At 36.9% G+C, this 24,075-nt stretch overlaps 1 protein-coding gene across 8 annotated transcripts in view; it reads left to right on the top strand.

The window, feature by feature from the left end:
• Positions 1 to 499: 499 nt before the first annotated feature.
• Positions 500 to 24,075, top strand: part of LOC131538365 (uncharacterized) — a 37,116-nt gene continuing 13,540 nt past the window's right edge. Inside the window, exons 1-4 of one of the 8 annotated variants that reach the window (XM_058772211.1) lie at positions 500 to 605; positions 14,141 to 14,401; positions 14,500 to 14,853; positions 20,587 to 21,553. In XM_058772211.1, coding sequence (XP_058628194.1) covers positions 20,648 to 21,553 — 906 coding nt within the window. In that variant the 5' untranslated portion in view covers positions 500 to 605; positions 14,141 to 14,401; positions 14,500 to 14,853; positions 20,587 to 20,647. The other 7 variants (XM_058772210.1, XM_058772209.1, XM_058772204.1 and 4 more) reach the window with 7 other exon arrangements.

Below are 24,075 nucleotides of genomic sequence, written 5' to 3' on the forward strand. Positions count from 1 at the left end.
GCCCTATTTTTTTTTTAATAGTAAGAAATAACTAAATCTGTAGTTAATACTGTTGAAAAACCATGGGATATTTTGTAATGGTTCTACTGCAGATGCTGTGGTAAACCATAGTTCATTTTGCAATTACTATGGTTTTCTACAAAAACTACAGATAAATCATGCTTACTGCAGTAAAACCATGATTAATTTCGTAGTTACTATGGTTTTACTACTAAAACCATAGTTAAACCATGGTTTATTATGTAGTTACTATGGTTTTACTACTAAAACCATAGTTAAACCATGGTTTATTATGTAGTTACTGTGGTTTTACTACAAAAAACATAGTTTAACTATGGTTACTGTGGTAAAACCATGGTTCATTTTGTAGTTACTATGGTTTTACTACTAAAACCATAGTTTAACCATGGTTGCTACAAAAAAACCATGGTTAATTTTCGTAAGGGTACTGCCCAACACTCATATTGTCATATTGAAAGTGAAAGTGCTGCTGTAATATAAAGCTCTGCTGCAGTTTTCAAACCAGTCAGAACCGGATCAGAAGAGCAGCGAACTGAGATCGAGCTGCATTACAGCACAGACTACAGATCTTCAGATTAAACAAGGTAAGAATGATATATTGTATACATACGAAAATAACATATGTAATAACATATACAGTATATGGAATAATATTGTGAAACAGAAATATGTAAGGAAAAACTGATGACACACCCGAGGTGGAAATGGGTCATTCCTGGTATTCGGTGCCTTTTGGACATCATAACATTTTGAAAATCACTTCTTATGTAATCATGATAAGGAGATGTAAAAAGTAAAATATTTAAAAAATAATTTTGGTCAGGCTCAGTTAAATAAATGTAAGCATTTATGTAACAAAATTAATGAAATGGACAACCAAATATGTCCACCCTGTTAAAGAGTACCCCGACGATGAAGACTTGTATGGTTTATTAGATTAACACTGCTTATGTTTCCATCCAACTATTTTATGTGCATTTTGGAATATTGCTTAAAAAACACTGGATGGAAACGGCAAGATGCGCATAAATTAAAAAAAAATGTTCATAAAAAAGATATTATAAGATATTACTGACTCTGAAAAAGCTGAACTTGCTAAACAGCAACAGCGATTAAATAAAATATATATATATATATAGATAAAGCTGAAGGAGCCTACATACGATCACACAGAAAATGGTTTGAGGAAGGAGAGCAAAACTAGATTAGAAAAGAAGCAAGCCAAAAAATAATAATATAATTGATGGAACACTAAGTGAAGATCAGAAAATTATCGGAAAATTTTGCGCTAAATTTTACAGTGAGTTGTATGCATGCAAATTTTGCTACTAAGATACAAATGATTTTTTGAGTCACTCCAGAATGTACAGCAGTTGAATATGGCAGATAAAGCCTTTTGTGACAGCCCTATTACCTTGAAAGAATTTGTTAGTGCAATTAATGTGTTAAAAAATGGAAAATCTCTGGACTCTCCTCAGAGTTTTATACATTTAGAAAAAAAGTAGCACTTTTTCTATTAAACGTTTTTAGAGAAAGCACAGAGAAAACATTTCTTCCCCCCACCTTATATCAGGGAATCATTACCCTAATCCCAAAGCCAAACCATGATCCCTTTCTCATGGACAATTGGCGCCCAGTCTCCTTACTAAAATAATGACTACAAAATAATAGCATTAGTTCTGGCTATAAGACTAAAATGTGTTTTAAACTCCATTATTGATGAAACACAGTCAGGATTTCTGCTTAACAGACATATTTTGAAAAACATATGTTTAATATTAGATATGTTAGACTATTCACATTTACCTCAGAACGAAAGCTTTATTTTATTTTTTAGACTATTATAAAGCGTTTGATATGCTAGAACATGAATTTCTGCATAGAATTGGCTTTGGTGACCCCTTTTGTAATATGATTAAAATGTTGAACAGTAATAGATCAATTAAGTTCAGTAATAGTACCTCTCCCAGATTTGTATAAAATCAAGGTGTTCGACAGGGATGTCCAGTCTCTCCCTATCTTTTCTTGAAACACAATTTCTAAGTTCATATATCAGAACAAGCCATCTAAAAGGCATCAGTATTGGAAATACCAAGGTAATTATAACTCAGTTAGTGGATGACACTGCTCTGTTCTTAGAAGACTCATCACATAACTTTTCTCCCCACCGGTGTTACATATGGAACAATAGGAATATTTTATTTAAGAATAAATCTTTGTTGTATAATCAGTGGTTCAGTAACGGAATATTTCGTGTTAGTCAGCTCTTTAACAAGGATGGTCTGCTTTTTAGGTATACAGAATTTCTTTCAGAATATAATATACATGTAACTCATAAAGAGTTTGCCACTGTTATGGATGTGATATGGCATATGGCCATAAGCATAAGCATTTGCATGCTTTTCAAAAATTATACTCTATCTTTAGGAACAGTTCCCTTTCCTCAACCTGTAAACACGCCTGTTGGTGAAATATGTTTCAGGGGGAAAAAGGAAGAAATTATAAAATAAGAACTCTATTCCTTGAGAACATTCCTAATCTCTGCCCATCCTACAGTTTCATATTGGAACAACCATTTTGATCATTTAAATTGGAAAAATATATGGTCCATGCAACAAAGATTTTTCCTCACTAACAAAATAAAAGATAAAACTTTTAAATTACACCATAATATTTACCATCAAACATTTTCTTAAGAAAATATTGGATCTGATTTTAACACTAAAAGTGGATTCAAATGCCTGCTTTATTATAAACCTAATTCGCTTTCTATATAAATTTTATATTCATAAATGTAAAATTTCGAATTGTAAACTTATGTTTTTGTAGTATTCTTAGAAATAAATCATTTTTTACTTACAATTTCACAATCGCCTAACAAAAAAAGCTCTCAAAACGTACAATTTGCACAGCCTACAAATTCTTTACTGTATTCAATGTGTAAATTTGATTAATTTGTGTAATGCCCTCTTCTTTCTTTTTCTTTTTCCCCTTTTTTTAATTACTGTCTTTTTCTGCTTTGAACTATGGTATTGGTTGTCCATGTTTTTTTATTTATTCAGTTGGTGTTATTCTTAATTATTGTTATGTTAGTGTAAACTGATGTTCAAATAAAGCAATGTCAAAATACATTGAAGTAAATTAATAAACACTTTTCACCAGTCATCGCTATGCAGAAAAATAACAGTGAACGCTGCAATAAAATGCTTGAAAAATACACATTCAGTAGATCCAAAGTTTGCTGTTGATCAGTAGGTCTCTTCAGTTAATATTCCCCCCAGTTATTGAGGAAAAAACATGGGGAAATGGTCAATGCAGACATTTTACTTGAACTTACTTTCTCATTGGCTCTAATGCTCCTCGCAAGTCCAGTCAGAGAAGTATAACAAAGATGATGTCCATTGTCTTGGACTCCAAGCACTGCTCTGTGTTCACAGGTGTCTGAGTAATGTCTGCCATTCCTTCAGCAATGACACTTCTCCTGTTTACTACAAAACATGGAAATATTAAAATAAATGTGTGGCATGTTAAGAGAAATAATCAGTTACTCCTTTGTGTCTCTACATGCTGAGTAAAGAAGCAATTAAAGTAGCAACATAAGTGATGAACTGCGATGCTGTGTTTGTGTTTGGGCAGAGATGAGCATCTGCATGTACAGTCTGCTTACATTTAGCAGCAGTAAAAGCAGGACAGAGCTATTGCAGATGATCTCAGACATGCTGATGTATATATGACTGCAGTACATTCTCGTCATAAAAATAACTGAAACTAGCTTATTAGCTTATGTATTCAGTTGAGGTTATTTGAAAACAACGACCTTATATACACACTAAAACAAATCATCTTCACTCTCACGTCCTTTAAGAAATATGGGGGCAACGTTTGCTTATTGCAATTGCATTTACAAAAATAAGGATTTGGAAGCTAAAAATACAAACAAACCTTTCTCTTTGTACATGCTGGACCGCCATCATCCTCCTCAATCTTCCTCGTCCATTTGCACACCATTGCTCGTCAAAGTTTGCTGTAGCATAAACACTCTAGACCCACACAACAATACTTAGGTCAAAGATGAAAAAGAGTTATTTTTAACTTACGTTTAGGGCAAAGCAAGAAAGCCGCGTTCGCTGCAGTCTCGCACGTGAGGTGAACTTTTGCAAGTTCCTTTATGAGCTTATGAGCACCTGCGCTAGTAAAATACTCAAAATAAATGCTCAACGATGCTTACCAGAATTATTTTATCGAAATGAGTCCATACATGCATATCTCTTGGTAAATAATCCATTGTTTTGTTTGCATCCAAACCGCACAAACATGACCTGCTGCGTTACATAAATAGATTTGCTATTGTTATAAATATTAGATGTTCTGTATAAAGCACTTTTAATATTGTTTTTTTATGTTTTTTATATTCACAATATTAAACGTGTAGTTAACTTGATAAAATACTGTAAAGGTCTTAAGTCAAGTTTAAAACAGTTTTATGATAATTATTGCTATATTAATGTAACCATCTACGACTGAACCAAGCCGAGTCATTTCCAGACGTGGCCCGGACTCTACAGCCAGACTCGGGCCAGTTACGGTGAACAGGAATCAGGCCAGTGCTTTACAGCCGCATCACAAACACATGTGCGAGAGCTGCGGGCCACACTCGGCCCGGATAACACTCGCCGATGCTGAGGGTGGCGAGGGGATACACTTGGCTGACGCTTTTATCCAAAGCGACTTACAGTACTCTTTACAGGGACAACCCCTGGAGCAATGGGGTTAAGTGCCTCGCTCAAGGACAGAATGGTGTCGGTAGTGGTGATCGAACCAGCAACCTTTAAACCATCAGTCAGTGGTATAGCCCACTGCGCCACACCATCAAAAGCGATCATGTCAAGCGATGATCTTGTGAGGTTGTTTAAATACATTTATTGATTGGTTATAGCGGCATTTTGAGGTCAAATTGGTTAGTGAGAGCATGCGGTCTGACGTCCAGACTGGAGAACTGAGAAAATCACTTAAAAAAACAGGCAGTGATGTCTGGCTTCAGCTCGATAAAGTAAATGAAAGTAGTCAATTGCAAGATGTGCAGCACCAATATGTCACATAACTGTATCACATGGGGACATTATTGTAATAGAGTGTTGTGAATTCTTTGTGCTTCAGTTGCCCGAATTTTTAAATCATGTTGTTATGAGGAAAAACGTATCCACAACGGGAGTAACTCAATCTGGCTAGCAGTTAGTGCATTTATTTTCTTTCATGCAATTTGAAATATTATGTTTATGTTGTGTATCTGATTAATAGAAAGGGTGTCAGTTTAGAGGTTTGCGCAGGATTTCACTAGGTTCTATTCCACCCGCTCGCTCCCGCTTAAATTCACTCTGTTCACCCGCTATCCACTTTGAATGATTTTCTTTCCGACCTGACCGATACATATGAATGAGTAAAGTTCTTGTCGCAGATCACTTGCCTGGGAGAGCTGCGGGAATGCAGACCTCTACATCAGTTTACTGGTGTTCATTCAGCTTCACCTCATTCAGTTTCTTTTAGATTCTTTCTCAAAAACTTTAATGCATTATTTATAATCCAGCAGTGTTATTTTCTAGACATATTGCATATTTTTATGTCAACATAAATTTTTATAACAGTGTTGTAATTAAAGATTTTTCATTATAGCCATGACAGACATGCCCCGCCCTTGAGTACTCATTTTTTTGAGACCTATCAGTACTTGAAATGAAAAATTGACAAAAATGCCCATCCCTAGTTAATACATCATTAGAGTCCTCCATGTGACTCCATTAGTTCAACCTTAATTTTATGAAGCAACGGGAATACTTTTTGTGCAAAAAAATAATAATAATAAAATAAATAATAATGACTTTATTCAGCAATTTCGCAGACTGACAAAGGTCTTACGGGTTTGGAACAACAGGAGTAATTAATGACAGAATTTTCCTTTCTGGATGAACTAACCCTTTAAGAATTTAAGAACTTTTACTTTTTTTATTTCCATATTTTACATTTTCAAAATATCAAAAATTCACAAGAAAAATTCACAATAAAAAACCTCACTTGCTGTCCTTCCAGAATAATGAATCTTCTCCGTAAGAAGCCAGCAGTGACTTTGCAAGGAATGAATTGGTTTAATCATGAATCTTTCATGCTGTTTTATAGGAGAATGAAAGCCAGTCGGTTATTGATACATTTAATTGATTGTTTTAATTCTTCAGACATCCTCTGAAGTCCATGATAAAAGGTCAAAGTCAAGTCTCAAGTCTTTCAAGGCCAAGCATGACTCGCGTCTTTTGTCATTACATTTTCAGTATTTTTTTTATTGCATCATTTTTATCAACATTTCAACCACTTATAACATTAACATAACCAAACCAACTAACAAACAATGCCCATCTTTTTACAATGCTAGTAACAAAAATGAATGAATGAATGAATAAATAAATAAATAAAATAATAATAATAAATAAATAAATAAATAAATAGTGCAAAACTCAAAATATTACTTAAAGAAACATCGATAAAACCGAGGTATGGAGTCCAAACTTGAGAAAAAGCTTCAGTAGACATATGAGTGACACAAGTTACAAATTCTAAGGGAATCATTTCCCTAATAATCTTGTGCCATCCTTTCAAGGATGGGTGTTCGTCGGGGTTCGTCTCTGATCCAAGTTAACTAAATATTTTTTTCTGGCAGCAAAGGCAAGAATGTCAAATAGACGACTGTTGATTTTGTTCAGCAAGTGTCCAACTGGGAGACCTAAAATCAAAGACAAGGGGTCCAAGAAGCTCAAGCCCAAACATACGGCTCATACAAATAACAACTTTTGACCAATAAGCTCTAAGCTCTAAACTTGGCACTGAAAATTAAAATTTGAAAGAAAAAGCAGAATATCATCAGCATAAAGGGAGATTTTATGCTCTTTAGCACCTACCGACACCCCAAACATGGTCGTCTCTCCTCTAATTGCCTGAGCCAGCGGCTCTATCGCCAAAGCAAAAAGCGACGGGGAAAGGGGAGTATTTTCCTTTTTATAAATGCTAATATATTTTCAGGAACATTGTTTCAAGTGATCTAGAGCAAATGACTCACATTGTCATGGGAAAAAAAGAGAAACTGAGTGTGCATGACCATACAGATATCATGGAGTGTTCATATAATCAACGTTACTCGACGTTGTGTCGATGACGTGACACTAGGGGTTGAACTTGGGAGACCAATCACATTCTGATCATTGAAATAAAGGGCAATGAGAAATTGATGAGTGGAATCTCCAACCCAGATGTCAGGTATATAGAAAGTACATGCAAACACTCCTTGAGGTTCGTTCGTACAGAGCGTTTCTCTTTCATTTCTTCTATAAATGATTGAGCCAGTTTGTTTGTGATCTCCATTCACCTTCAGCAAGAACTTGGATGTGTATGGAAATACAGAACAGGACGTGGCTGATGTTGAGGGAGTTATTAATGCAGCGAGTGAGAAAGAGAAATACATTTTGGTCTTGTGTGTCGTCTTATTGAAGGCAGCCATGTGATGAATAGCCACAAGTCAAGTCACCTTTATTTATATAGCGCTTTTTACAATGCAGATTGTGTCAAAGAGCTTTACTGTGATAATAGGAAAATAATTTTGGCTGCATGCAGCTCTAGAAGAAAATGGTGTCATTGTCCAGCTTAAGTAAGTTCAGTATTGATTGATTTCCATTGTAAAAATCAATAGTTATTAATTTAGTTAATTCATCTATACATCGGCTCTGGAGAAAACAGAGATGTCATCGTCCAGCTCAGCTCAGCTCAGTTCTCATAAAATGGTGTCAACGCAGGCAGATCAAAAACATTGTTGAATATCAAGTGTCCCCAACTAAGCAAGCCAGAGGCAACAGCAGCATGGAACCCAAACTCCAACAGGTGACAAAATGGAAAATAAATTTAAAAAACTTGGGAGAAACCAGGCTCAGTTGGGGGGCCAGTTCTCCTCTGGCCAACAACGAACAGTGCATGCTTTTGGTGCAGGCAACCTTACGGGTCATAAATCAGAATGGGATCGCAACAGTATTTAATCCAGTTCCGTCTGGTTGAAGATCAGATTCATCACGCCGGTATGGAAACAGTTTTGTTGAGGATCTAGTTCAGTGTTTCCCAACCTTTTTTCTGCCGCAGCACAGTTTTGATATGTAAAAAATCCCATGGCACACCACCAGTGTTGGGGAAAGTTACTTTTAAAAGTAATGCATTACAATATTGCGTTACTCCCTAAAAAAGTAAAGTAAAAAGTAAAGTAAAAAGTACTTTTGCGTTACTTTTTAAATATGAGCAGGGCTTGATTGTTTTTAATACAAGAAGTTCTATTTATAGCGAATGTAAAAGCCCTTTCACACCAAAAAGTGTAATGAATAAACCTCAGGCTGAAGGAAAAGTAAATTCACGTCTGTACAGTAGAACGCAGGAGAAGAAGGTTCAACACTCTTCAGCAATAAAAAAACAATGAAGCACAATTGTTAGTTTATCTAAAGTCATTTTTGCTTATTAGTATGATTGAACTGGATCATCAAAGGTCAGCAGCAAAGACATTGGTTAATAAAATGAGATTAGATACATTTGTGTTATTTAACATTTAATTACTGCAGGTTTACGTCATATTCTGAGTTTGCATTTCACTGTTTTAATACATTTTGATGAATACTAAATCTTTTTTTTTTTTTTTTGCGAGTGGGATGAATTAATGCACATTCACATTTAATTATACATTACTGACACTCTATCCTCCAATTTGATATTGTTAAGTGCTTTGACACAATCTGTATTGTTAAAAGTGCTATATAAATAAAGGTGACTTGACTTGACTTAATCTAGAACTACAGTAACATCATGTTCACACAGCACACACAACGCCTCTGCTCTTCCGATTTCTCCCAATATGGGGACTGGAGACTTGTCAGTCAATAAATGGGAAAATAAAGTTTTTTTTCCCCCCAATAATTAAACACTGCGCCTTCAGAGTTGGTATTTTGGCTTTATATAGGATCAGACACTTGCACTTAATTTCTTAAAATCATACTCAAATGGAGTTAACAGGGTTTTTGACGAGATCTGTGTTTTGTCCATCATTAGAACAGCCGCATCTGAGGTAGTAAATAAATAGCATCACGTTTTCATTAGTTTGCAGGTTTAAAGTCTATTGTAGCTATATGGGCACTCAGTTTCTCTTGTTGTTTAATACATTTGACCAAAATCTCACAATATAAAAGACGAACCGCTATGCACAGGATATTTAAAACGCAGTGGTGGAGATAACGAATTACAACTACTCACGTTACTGTAATTATGTAATTTTTTCGGGTACTTGTACTTTTTTGAGTATATTTTTAAAGCTGTACTTTTACTTGTACTTAAGTACAAATTTAGTAAAATAATCTACTTCGTTACTTTTAAATCATAGTTCGTTACTGAGTACGCCCACAATTTGAAACCTTTGTCGGCACTTCAGTAGCCAATAAAGATATCTGATCGTAAACGGACCAATAAAAGCCCTGATAAAAGCCGCCGCTGCAGCAGGTTTTGAAGGAGCTGATCGGACAGTGAGGGAGCTCAGTGTAACTTATGGACTCAAAATGACATGGTAGTGTTATCCTAAATATCTATATTTTGATACCGATAATGAAATATCTGACACGGTTCCATTACTCATTCTCCACAGTATCTACCGTCTATACACTGATACACGCTGCGTCTCTCTCCTCTCCGACAGCGAGTTTGACACGCATCCGCCTCCTGTCAGTTACAGGGTCTGAATGTCCGCGCGGGATTGCAGGTATTCCGCATAGTTTTAATCATTCCCGCGCAAATGTAGCAAGCGCTTTATTGTAACATGAGAACGTCATGTAATCGCAGAAAACTGGATGTGAGCTCTCAAATAGGCCTGACTTATACAAATGCACTGCCTGTCCTCTCACTCCGATATTGCTTGCGCGCAGACTGTGTGCAATCGCGATCTCTCCGTGCTTTTAAAGTAGAAATTATTTATCTTTACTCCTGGATTAAACTTTGTGAAAGGTTATCAACCAATCAGAATAGATCCAGGCCTGACTGATGGAAATGCTGGAAATTTTATTGGCTGTAAGTGAAATGCACCAGAAAGTCTTTCAACAATCAAAGATAGAACTTTAATTTCTTTACAATGTAAATTTATGCTAGAAATGTTTTGGAATGGGATATTTGTCTGATTTGTACATATAAATATCCTAGTCTGCCTAACTGCATCACTACATTGACCTGTAATGTCTGTACAAAGCCATTTATCAAAATAAATAACATTAAATGGCTTTTAAATCACTGCTTAAAAAAATTAATTGTTGTCATATTTCAAATACCTCAACTAAATTGAGGTCATTTGTTTTATAATTTTATTACTGACTGTGTACTTGTCTTTTTTTGTAAATTCAATTCAGTTTGAAATCAAATTTGAAATCGTGCTTTCTTGTGCTGTAAGCTTTTGCAACAAAGTTACCCTATTTTAAAGACACAAATACACAGAATGAGCAAATGTTTAAGATTGAGATTTTTGTAAAGGTAATTGATCACTGTTTATATGTATGTAAATAAAAGCCTATATGAAAATATGTTCATCATATAAAGTGAACGTGTCTTTTTAGAAGACTTGGATTAAACCACTCAAAGCTTGACATAATGATTGCCTTGAAAAAAATGGATGGACAAAAAAAATTGAGATATTAAAATACCTATATGGCAGTATACAGTATGTGGTAGTTTTGCCAATGGTATTGAAAATGATTAAAGTTGTCATGAAATCAAAAAATTACCCTACTTACTTTTTTAGTGCACATTACTAGTCTCGTGGTGAACAATTAAACTGTGCAAGTCAATACACTGAGAAAAAATAAATAAAAATGGTCTGCCGTCGTAATCTTTAATCAAAAACTGAAAATTTGCTTCCGTTCTGGAATGGCGTTCCCACTCTGATGACGTCAGTTTGACAGCTTGGGGAGAATCCTCTTGTTAAGTCATGACGTAAGGACTGCTGTTTCCGGGTCCGAGCCTCTACTTATTTCACTTGAGAATACTATCTCAACAGCCATTTATGAGCACTATTTAATACTACATATGTAAGCTAAGCATATAAAATTATTGCTGTGCACACTACAGTCTCTGTGTTCACAGTGTCCCAGACACTAATATTTTAGTTGAATCACTGTCTGGCCATCTGGGATTTCAGTATGGAGATAAAGGTTCGGATTATAATTTTTCAGTATTACATGACATCGTGGGTGTATATCAGCACAGTTTGGTGTTTTCTTGGGGTGTCTGGCAGAGCGTTAGGACCCAGAAGTGGTGAAGCGTGTTGTCAGACTTAACAAGCAGATATTCTTAACCACTCCTATCAACTGTGAATCTGCTCTGAGCAAGAGGTGGAGAGGAGGTGTGCCACAATAAAACCCCGCCCTTTATTCAGTATTCTGTTTCACTTGAAAATGCATCACAACAATGACGTCAGTTGCAATGTTCGGTTCATGGGGACCTTAATATTGATATTTTTCAAGGTATTGAAGTTAGAAATAACTATCATGACCACTAATTCATGTACTTTACTAATAAGTTAAAAGTGGGTTTTGTTCAAAGCAGCTATTATCCACATAGATCTTTGATATGAATGAATACAAAAATCATTAAATATCGCTGGCCAAAAAGTAACTAGTAACTAGTACTCTGAGTAGTTTTTGAGAAGAGTAATTTGTACTTTTACTTAAGTACTGTTTTGACGGCAGTACTTTTACTTGTAATTGAGTATTATTTCAGCAATGTAACAGTACTTGTACTTAAGTACAAATTTTCAGTACTCTTTCCACCACTGTTAAAACGTACAAAAGTGTATTGGCTACAACAGCAAATGCTAAGACAGACTGCTCTTTAAACATACAAAAACATTAGCCTTTATAGACAGCGTTTCTTGAGTAAAGGAAACGCTGCTCTTATTCAAACATCAGTACTTTATTTAGCTAACCTTGCATTGTGAAGAAGTAGACGTCTGTCTTCAAATTGCGCGGCGCTTCATTCTGAATGGAGGCGGGGTGGAGTTATGAGGTTTGACTGACAATTTGAGGATCCAATGGCGTTACGAGGTTAAGTCACAAGCTCTTTTGAATGCTTTTCATTGGTTAAATATTTGTAAACCCCACAAACAGACATAACGATGACCAATAGCACTGATTTAAAATAATAATAACGAAATATAATAGAGATATGGAATTTTAGATAATTTTCCACGGCACACCTGACAACCTGTCACGGCACACTAGTGGCACAGTGGTTGGGAAACACTGATCTAGTTGACACAATCTAGCTGACACTTCAGGGATGCATTGTGGTCGTGTTTAGGCGCAGGTCCTCCATCTGAGCTGGATACGGCCCGGATCCGGCTGACTATGGTAAACCTCGTGATAAACAGAGAGACAAATATTAGCATAGATGCCATTCTTCTTATGATGTAATGAATACATTGTGTGTTACTGGAAGTGTTCCCGGTTCCGGTTGATCTAATTTATGTAGCCTAACAATCCTTTAACGGATGTGAAAATATAAATTGATAATGAGTTGTGTAAACCAGATTAAAGAGATGCATTTTTAGTCTAGATTTAAACTGACAGAGTGTGTCTGCTTCCCAAACAATGCTAGGAAGACTGTTCCAAAGTGTAGGTGCTAAATAGGAGAAGGATCTACCACCAGGGCAAGGGCTGCAGGGCAACCATCCAGTAAAGCATTACAGTAATCTAGCCTTGAGGTCATGAATGCATGAACTCCACTGTGGCGACCCCTGATTAAAAAAGGGAGCAAGCCGAAGGAAGAGAGAGGTCATGAATGCATGAACTAACTGTTCCGCATTTGTTATTGAGAGCATATGTCGTAGTTTAGATATACAGTGCCCTCCAAAAGTATTGGAACAGTGAAGACAAAATTGTTCTGTTGGCTGTGGAGTCAAGATATTTGCAAATATGATTAAAAGATGAATATGAGACAAAACTACAGAATGTCACATTTTATTATTAGCCGTTTCAACACATACATGTTTTACCAGCTCAGAAGAACAGCACTTTTAGAGTTCATCCCACTCATTGATGTGCGCATAAGTATTGGGACAGTTGAACATAAGGCAGATATAAAAGATTAAAAGCTATTATTTAGTTGCAGATCTCTTGAGCACAATCACAGCAGTGAGTCTGTGACCCATAGACATCATCAGACTCTTGCTCTCATCCTTTCAGATACTTTCCCAGCCTTTAATGCAGTCAGTTGTTGCTTGTTTTGGGGAGTTTCTGCCTTTACTCTCCTCTTCAGCTGCTGAAATTCATGTTCAATCGGATTTAAATCTGGAGATTGACTCGGGCAATCCAACACTTTCCATTTCTCTGCTCTGATAAACTCCTTGACTGAACTGGCGTTCAATATGATGCAATATGAAGCATTTCCCAATGAATCTGGTGGCATTTTCTTGAATATTGGTAGGCAAGATGGTTTTGTACCCTTCCAAATTCATTCTGCTACTGTCATCATACATTAAGTCATCAGTAGTTGAGAGGTCTGTTCCAGAGACAGCCATGCATGCCCATGCCATGACACCACCTCCACCATGCTTTACAGATGAGGCTGTATGCTTGGGATCATTGCAGTTCCCCTTTTTTCTCCACATTTTTGCTTTCCCATCACTTCGACAAAGGTTCATCTTTGTCTCATCGGTCCATAAACACAGTTTCAAAACTCTTTGTGCTTTTTTGCAAACTCTAATCTTGCCTTTCTATTTCTGGAGCTGGTCAGAGGTTTGTATCTTGCTGTGTAGCATCTGTAATTCTGTGTCAGTCTCCTGAGGACAGTAGATTGTCAGAGCATCACCCCAGCTTTCTGGAAGTTGTTGGTGATTTTACAGACACGTCTTTTCATTTTCACAGCTTTTATGATTTGTCTGTCATCAACTACTGTTGTTTTCTCAGCTGATCAGGTCGTTGTTGGTTGCTGGTGTCGCTGGTGGTTTCCAAACTCTTGATTTCTTCATGCCCTTTGTTTTTGCTAGAGCTCTAACTGACTTCCTCTTTTCTTTTAGCATCCAAATTGCTTGCTTTTCTCTCAAAGTCAGCTCCCTCGTCTTCATCCTGGTGTGTGTGTGTCATCATCGGATGCAAGATTCAGAATACAGAAGTAATGGATATAACTGATACGACACATTCCCTGCTTTTAATATCTGAAGAATTAATGCAACAGGACACAGCTGATCACTTAGAAAGACCTGTGAGGCAGCTGTTCCAATACTTACGCTCACATCAGATAGAGGGATGAACTCTAAAAGTGCTGAACTTCTCAGCTGGTAAAACATCTGAATCACCCAATAATAAAATGTGACGTTCTGTAGTTTTGTCTCATATTCATCTTTTAATCATATTTGTAAATGTCTTGACTCCACAGACAACAGAGCCATTTTGTCTTTACTGTTCCAATACTTTTGGATGGCACTGTATATCTAAGATGGAAGAATGCGGTTTTACAGATACTAGAAATGTGTCAGGGACACAAAGGAGGATCCAATAGCGAATGTGAAATATAACCCTTTATTGAGAAGAGTCCAAGCAAGGAAGAAGGCAAGAGTCAAATAAGACATGTGCAGATCGACAGTCACTCTTGGTAGCGCATGTACACAAATGGTCAGCCGTGTTCCTCCCGGAAAATATCCAGAACAATCTGCGAGAGACAGGAACAGTAATCCACAGGAGATGAACAACAGGACCAGAGAAACTCAAATGCAACCAGGAACAACAAAAGGTCTGACAACACAGGACGGAATGCACAGGCATTAAATAGCTGAGCTGATGAGCCACAGCTGGCACTGATCAGCTAGTCAGCAATGATCACAGACACACCCACACACACACACACACAAACAAACAGAGAGAGCAAGAAGGAGTCAGTGAACCCATAAACCGTGACAAAATGTAGCCTTCAAATGAAATATTGGTATTAAAGAGCATACCCAGGTTCCTAACTGACGACGAAGACTTAACAGAGCAGCAATCAAGTGTTAGACAGTATTCTCGGTTATTACGTGCCGAGGTTTTTGGTCCAATAATTAGAATCTCTGAAATTAGCTTTTTTTCTGAATTCAGTAATAGGAAATTTTTATATCAGCTATGCATTCCGTTAATTTTGTGAATTGGTAAGTTATGTCAGGGCGCAAATAAATATACAATACAATACAATATTTATTTGTAAAGCACATTTAAAAACAACGAAGGTTGACCAAAGTGCTGTACAGAATAAAATTAAAAAACTAACAAAAAAACACAGGAATAGGATAGATACAACAAGTTCAAATTTAAAACACAACACTAACAAAACAACAATTCAACCAATGATCAAGGGGTATTGAAAGCTAGAGAGAATAAATATGTCTTTAGTGCAGACTTAAAAGCAGAAATAGAGGGGGCTAATCTGATATAAAGAGGTAGACTATTCCAGAGTTTCGGACCTGCAGTCGCAAAAGCGTGATCGCCTCGTTTTTTAAGTCTACATCTAGGCACGATGAGTAGACAGAGATCACTAGATCTCAATGTTCTAGAAGGGGTGATACCTCATACTTGCGGGTACCAGAAAGAAGTCTAGCAGCTGCATTTTGCACTAGCTGAAGACATAACAGTAGACTATCATTAGCGTAACAGTGAAAACTAACGCAGTTTCCTAATGATATCTCCCAAGGGTAGCATGTAGCATGGTCAGATAAGTATGATTTGAACCATGCCAATGCAATTCCACTAATGCCAACATAGTTTTGTTTTCCCGCAGTGTTGCAGTTTAACGTAACTAAGAGATTTAAATGTTCTAATATTCTAGTAGGGTCTATTTTGTTCTAGACGAGTGTAAACAGATCTTGTGTTAATGTAAGAACAATCAATAGTGTCTTGCTAATGTAATAATTTGGCAATAAGTCTGACTCTGGTGTGAGGTTCAGAGTGATCATATTTAATAAGCAGTAATTATGTGGTGATGTTGTGAAATATAAATACAATTTTAATTTTGGTCTGTAACTTCTAGTTATAGAGACAAATCTCATTTCACACAGCATTATTATTTTATGGTATGTGTATCATTACTGTGATTCGAAATGACTCTTTTTGCAGTTTAAGATTATAGTTATATCATCCCCCTCAAATTAATTTGATTAGAAGGCTACTAAAAGTAATTTCATAATACATTTAAGTTATAAAAACATTAAATTTAATATAATTTTGCTGTTAATAAGAGAAAAAAAAAACTTGGGAGAAACCAGGCTACACTGGTGGAGCCAGCTCTCCTCTGGCTATACTAAACATATTCAACATTATTATCTTTTAAGTGTATGTGAGGTGCATCTCGGATGAACTTTTGAGGTGGATGTAGATGGAGGGGTTGAGTGGAACATCCGTCTGGACTGAAAGGTGGATCTTCAAGGCCTTGGTGTCCTTGTGGACATCTTGCCGAACTGCAGCTGGGCCTGACAGTGTCTCTTATCCTCAGGAACCCGGGGCTGAGACAGTGGAAGAGAAAAACACATATATTAGCATAGATGCCATTCACATCATATTTAAAAGCTACAACAATATGAGAAGTGTATTTTTTTGGTTCCGGCCAACCTAACTAATTGAAGCATAATGTGTTACCTTAGTAAATTAGTTGTATGTTTGGTTAAAGAGATGAGTCTTTAATCTAGACTTCAACTGGCAGAGTGTGTCTGATTCTTGAACAACACTAGGAAGGCTATTCCACAGTTTAAGAGCCAAATAGGAAAAGGATCTTCCTCCTGCAGAAGATTTTGATATTCTTGATATTATTAACTGGTGAGAGTTTTGCAACCGCAGTGAACGTGATTGACTATGGTACGACATGAGCTCACTTGTAGTCCATGGTAGTCATAAAGACAGTAGTCACTTGCCTCGTTTTTGAATGAATCATCGGTTTGAATGAATGACTAATGACTCGCTCATTAAAACAGTAATTTACCGCCACCAGTAATTTCTACTGGTGGATTGGTTTCATATTTAAAAGTATTGCATTTTCGAGAGGGGTCTGTCTGCAGACTGCAAGAAGGGGGCATAACTTGAAGTTGTCCAAATCACACAGAACCACACAAGATGTCAAAACGAGATGTTGTTGGGCTGTGTCTGAAACCACATACTCTCTGAGTAGGCACTTAATTGGGTACTTACTTAATGAGTGCTAAAAGAGTAGCATACATACTCTACAGCCTGAATGCGTTAATTATGAAAGCGATTTGGGTAACATCCGGCATATTTACGTTATCATGTGACCTACGACTTTATTACAAGTGCAACAACTTAAAAGATATGAGCGACAGGTTTAATTAATCCATCCGTAATATCTTGATATTGATGAAACTTGCCCATTTTGTGGTCTTGTTGAAAAAACAACTGCGCATTTATTTTATGATTGTAGTATAGCCAATAAATTTTGGGTTGATTTAAGTTCTTATATTTTTAAACCCACTAATGTCATCCACAGTTTTATCCTTAAAGAAATTATTTGTTTTATTACAAAAACTCAAAATCATTATCATTATCTCTTGAATATGTTGTTAATTTCTTTATTTTATGTGCAAAATGTTTCATCCACAAGCAAAAGTGGCTTAAATCTCCTTAGTTTTCTTCTTTTTCTTGTTGAATTTAACTCTCGTTTCATCCCTCAGTTTTCTAAAAAAGCATCATGATGAATTATTATATTTAATTAAACACTGTGCTTTTTTCTGTGTATATAATCTCATACTATGATGAACACGTCACGTGATATTCACGTTTGCTGTTTTATGCCATAAGATTGTCCATTGTTAGATACAACCATCTTTCCCTGATCTTATATGTAATTTATAAGTTAGGCAATAATAAAAAATAAAAAAAGGACAGGTGCACTAACAGGGGTGTCCAAACGTGGTCCTGGAGGGCCACTGTCCTGCAGAGTTTAGCTCCAACTTGCCTCAGTACACCTGTCGGGAAGTTTCTAGTATGCCTAGTAAGACCTTGGCACACCTGGTTCAGGTGTGTTTAATTGGGGTTGGAGCTAAACTTGGCAGGACACCGGCCCTCCAGGAGCACTAACATCTCATGGCATCACTAACTCAACAACCCTACCTAGTACAGTTTTCCTCAGCGTTTGCAATGTCTGCACAAAGTTGACGCTGGGCAACTGCTTGAAGATCTGGCCTTTGGAGAAGACTGTTGATTTTATACTATAAATGTAAGTATTACAACTTAAAAATTAAGATTACTCCAGAATAAATTGCATTGCTAGCCAACCCCAACACTAACACGCAATAATAATGATAACCAATAATTAATTACATTACTTTTTTTTTCCCTAAAAATGACACATTTTAGTAAAATAAGCAAAATGTAATTTTTGTCATGTGACATAGCTATACGTGAATATGCATTGAAATGCAGTCAATGTGAATACATCAATTTTCAGTCAAGCAATTAATACATGAATAAAATATTTATATTTTATTTACTGACAACAATAAGAAACATGAATAAAAGAATGAATAAAAGTAAGCATCACAATAAATACATACATATACAAGTCAACAACAGATGAAACAAAGCTTCATTCAAACTTATTGTTCTAACAATCATGTATTTACAGACGGTGAACCCCACGTCCTTCTGCCATCTCAACACAGATGTGTCAATTCTGCAGCTGCGCTGTGCTTCACAATCTTGCTCTTCTCAATGGGGACATCGTTGACCCAGAGGATGAGGAAGACCATGATGATGCCCCCTGAACCACACAACCTTGAGGCAAGAGCAGGAGAACATGTGCAGGACAATCTGGCTGCCACTGTGTCTGCTCCAAACGTTCATGTGCCTGCTCTCCATGAGCACGACTACCTGTAAAACATTTAAACAGAGTTAAACATTAACAATTCATGTTGTCAGCTTTCCATTTCTTGCCAAATATCATTTCATGTTTACAATTACATGCATTTTTTTAGTTGTAGCTTTATTACTTTTGTAGTTGGCTAAACCACTGAACTGGTGAGCAGAAGGTTGCTGGTTCATCACCGGTGTGTCCTTCAGCGAAGCTCTTTTCTCCAGGCTGATCCAGGGGGTTGTAGGTCCCTGTAATAAGAGCACTGTAAATCACTTTGGATAAAATCTTCATGACATTTTTTTTAATGATGCTTTTGAAGCTTCTGAAAGTCGGGCTTCATTGTATGAACAGAGACCAGCAGAACAAACTTGACCAAAATCACATCCTCAGTGTCTTTTAGTCTTTCTCTAGATGTTCTCACTGACTCTGGGGTCACTGAGGAGGAAGAGAGTGACCTCAGCAGCATCCGGTTCAGATGAGGCAGTAAGGTCAGGTGGAGTGATGGAGCGTCTCATGGCACTGGACCATTTCCAGGATGCTGCTGTGGTCTTCTCCATCCTCACCAGTCTGTGGACATTTCAGATCCTGCAAAGATGCACAAACTTAATACAAAAACAGTCATTTTAACAACACAATGTCATCTGATCTCTGTATTAGAAGTAACAAAATGATCTTACTTTATATTTTTGTCTCAGGTTTTCCCCCTTTTTTCTCTCACAAATGCTTCCGCCACCTTGCCTTGCAGGTCCTGCTCCACACAGAAGATCTGCAGCAAATGCACAGGAATCAAGAATCAGAAAAGTGCTGTAATAGCTCTGTTTGAAATTACAATAATTAAAATAATCTTAAGATTTAAAAGATGTTTTATTGATGTCTGTAGTGTGCTCACTGAGAGGCTTTGATGGCAGCATTGCTTCATCAGTCACTCTTCAGCGGATAAACACTCGTGTGTCTCATCTGTCCCTGTAACATCAGACAAGAGTCAGTCACCTCTGTGATTTATACTGCATTCACATGTTGAGGTAGTTGCTGATGTAACTCCCTTTTTATCCAACACAAAAGCTCCTCCATTTATCAACAATACTAATAGACAAATAAAATAGATAACTTATGTTTAGTTACTTTATGTAGATTAGTTTATTTACATTACATTCATCTGAAGCAGTGCTGACAACCGTGAATTCTACAAAACACACACATCACTCACTCAGATCTGTTCCATGTCTATTAGATGTGCTCATATGCAATATTTATCAAATATAATCCTAGGAATCATCTTTAAGATGAATATATGGTTTATGTAAATCCACTTTGGACACACTTACTGGAGCTCCCCTGATAGCTATACACAATAAAATGTGTTTTTATAGCAAAACCACAAATTTACTATATTATTTAGGCATGGTTTCACAGACAGGGTTTAGTCCTCTGTCTGTGAGCAATATTTCAAAATGTTCTATCTTTTATCACCTAGACCTTTGTTGGCCAGTGTGGGGCATTAATCTTCTGGGCTGAAAGTTAACCCCATTCAGGCTTTGGTCTTCATCAGCAGAAAACGTTTGCTCAGTCTATGCTCAATTATTACTTGAAGAATAAAGCAAAGTGTCTTCTCATCTGTCTCTGTTTTCCTCCTTTCAGTCTTCCTGCTCAGTTTTCTGCTCTCTGCTCAGAGGATCAGGAGGACACAGAGGCCTTCATCATGGGCACCGCTGACCAACTGCTAGAGCTGATTTTCTGCTGGATCAAGGAGAAGGAGCGCTTTGCAGACAATCTGAGGAAACTGGCTGAGGAGCTGGAGTCACTCAGAGAAAAATGCAATGTTGGTGAATGTGTTGGAAGCTCATTAAAGGTGTTGGGAGCTGCAACTATGATCGGGGCCGGTGTGGCCACATTTTTCACGTTTGGAGCAACTGCTCCACTTATGGCATCTGCATATACATATACAGGCATAGGTTCCGCTATTTGTCAAACTACTAAACTCATCGAGCACTTATGCAGCAGCAGCACCATGAAGAAGGTGAAGAATATAGAAGAGAAGAGCAATGAAATTGCAAAAGAAATACAGGAACTGTTCCAGAAACTGAAGTCCGAGAAGAAGGAGGTAAATCCCTTAGCAGAACCAGATGAATTGCATCACATCATGGCTGAATTTCTGAGAGCTATTGCAAGACAGAGTGGTCTAAATGTTCAAATCATCAATGACTCAATGCTCAATGACATGCTCATTCACGCGCTTCAAGAGTTTCCTCTGGATATGATCAGTGATATGGACAGCCGCGGGGCTGTGGGGGGTTCTTCATCAGCAAGAGCAGGACGACGATCAGAGGGGCACTTTGAAAATTGGACGGGCATTTACAGGGCTGTGGGGGGTTCTTCATCAGCAGGAGCGGGACCACGATCAGAGGGGCACTTTGAAAATTGGACGGGCATTTCTAACACAAAGAGCACCCCCCAGATGAGAAAATTAACCAGCATTTTATGTGGCGGGGTTCTTTCAGTTGTCTTGATTAGTATTCAACATAAAGGGATACATAAAGGGAAAGCTAACTTGAGTGATACAGTACTTCATCTTTTAAGATCAACAGGATTTCAAACAAGCATGAGGGTAAGATCCTGTACACATTAGATCACACATATAATTGATTATTAGTGAATTTCATTGATTATTAGTGATTATTGGGTAACACTTTATATTAAAGTCCTTCTAATAAGCATAAGTTAATAGGCCCTTATAGGATGCTTAATAACAGATTTGAAAACACATGTATTGTTAGATTATAAGACCTTTATAAGCACTTATAAGAAACTTGTTAACAGTTTAGACTAGGGATGGGAAGATTCCCCGATTCGCTCGGTGCATCGGCATAAAAAGTTAACGATGCGATGCATCAGTTTAAAAGCGTGCATCGGCTACAAGGTGGCATTCGTATGGCGATGCATCGTTTCTAACATATTTGCATCGGTAAAAAACGATTTATTTATTTAGAAATTGACCAATAATCTGTGACCAATATGTTATATGTAGACTGATTTCTCCTCTCGAAACTGAGCATGAATATGACGAATCACAACAACACTGGAGACCCGAGGAAAAACTGAGATTAAAGTCCAAAACCCGACTTGAAATAACCTAACAAATCATTCGGGGCTAAAGCGGTTCCATAAACTTTAGACAAGTTAAGTTCACACAATCTCACTAATTTGTGCATGCTTATTCTTAAACAGCACTTAATGTCGATCATGGATCAAATTGATCCACCATGGCAGTGAATATATCTGTGCTGTTGAATGCATTTGAGACGTTGTGTGTTCCTCAGTGCATAACTAACATGTCACAGGTATATATTTCATCTGTAAATGTCAGAAAGTCATGCAAACATTTCTATTTTGCTGTCAGGAGTGAGCTTACGCGAGAGCAACGAGCGCTGCTAAACAGACGGAGGACAATCAAATAATACCGCAATAATTCTGAGTAAAATATACATTTTGCTAAAATATTTGTTGTTGGACATTAAATGTGTCTTTTGTTGAATTTTAAACCTACATATAAGTGTATTTTTATGATAGCAGTGACTGTAAAGGAACTATTGTAAATCAAATGTAATCTAGTACAGTCCTAATTACTAAGTAGCCTATACTAAGTATTCCTAATTATTAATGTGTGTTTCTTGTAGCAGTTAAAATGTAGTCATTTTCTTTTTTATTTATTTAAATTTTTAACTCCGTGATTTTAACTTTTAATTTAGTTATTTTAATGCTTTAAAGATAGGGTGACCATACGGGCCATTTTTACGGGACGCGTCCTTGCCAGGATTTCTGTATTACCTAAAATATCCAGGTTTTGGCTGTTTGCACTGTGCAGGTCGATCGTTGTGTGACATTCATGAGAGGTATACTGCCGTGCAAAGGAAAAAGACCGTAACTTCGATTTTTGTCAAAAATTAGTTATTGATATTTTGGGACATTCAAGACATCCTTATTCATGTACATAAGTATCTTGAGTCAATTTCGTTGTTTTTCCGAGAAAAACTTCAAAAAGCCCCGGAAAAACCAAGGCAGAACACCGTATAACACCAGTTACAGCTCTTTCTCTTTGTTTGGATGCTCAAATTGAGTTATGGAGTTCTGCCTTTGTTTAACTGCGCGTCAAAATGAAGTTACGGTTACGGCTTGGAGTGTTCTGCCTTTTTTTTTTTTTTTTTCTGTATGCCGCATTTTAATTACGGTGTAGACAAACGAATTAGATTGCGATCTACCAAACAGCTCCATATAACAAAGCACTGTAAATAATTGATACATTGGCAGCAATATGTAATCTTGAATAACCTTTAAAGATTTTTAAAGGCATAGCAAATAAATTGGTTGCAGTAGGGCAGTATAGAGAGCAGTATATTGAGTATAGCAGACGCTCCTTATGCTTTCGAATCTCTCTCATGCCTACTTTGGTGTCTCTTTTGATCGGTACGCAGCCAGCAAGCTTCAAGTCAAACCAATGAACAAACACTTGTGCAAATTTGCATCGCTTTGATCGTTCTCTGTAGATCTCACCTTCTCACGCGCAGAGCCATGATTGGTCGATTATGTACAATACCTGCATGTTATTGGTCAAACTACTATTTAGACCAGTGGTTCCCAACCTGGGGGGCGCGGGAGCAGATGAGGTAGGGCTGGGCGATAAAACGATAACTACAATTATAGTGATATAATATTCCTCGATAAAACAAGTTCGATAAACATTCAATGTAATGTTTATGCGGGAAAAGCGGAACAAAACAGTGCTACTCATTTGAACCACGCCACACGGACCATATCCGCCGATCACTCAACCACTAAACAGCGCTGTGAGATTCAGTGAGAAGCGCTTGAATTCAGCGAAGAACACATGACTGGTATAAACTAGTATCAGTCGATATCAGTCAACTGATATAAACTAGTTTAAATCCAGATAAAACAGCGCTGACAAAAGCAGAAAAACACTGTGTGCAACGATACAGTCAGAAGGCTTTTCAATCTACAAATCTCCATCGTTTACCAGGGATTTACTGCAGTAACATTAACTGCACCATGGTATTGTGGCAGAAATGTGGGATATTTATATCAAATTTATTATATTAATGTAGACGTGTA

The sequence above is a fragment of the Onychostoma macrolepis genome, chromosome 04 (assembly GCF_012432095.1).
Source record: "Onychostoma macrolepis isolate SWU-2019 chromosome 04, ASM1243209v1, whole genome shotgun sequence".
Lineage (NCBI taxonomy): Eukaryota > Metazoa > Chordata > Actinopteri > Cypriniformes > Cyprinidae > Onychostoma > Onychostoma macrolepis.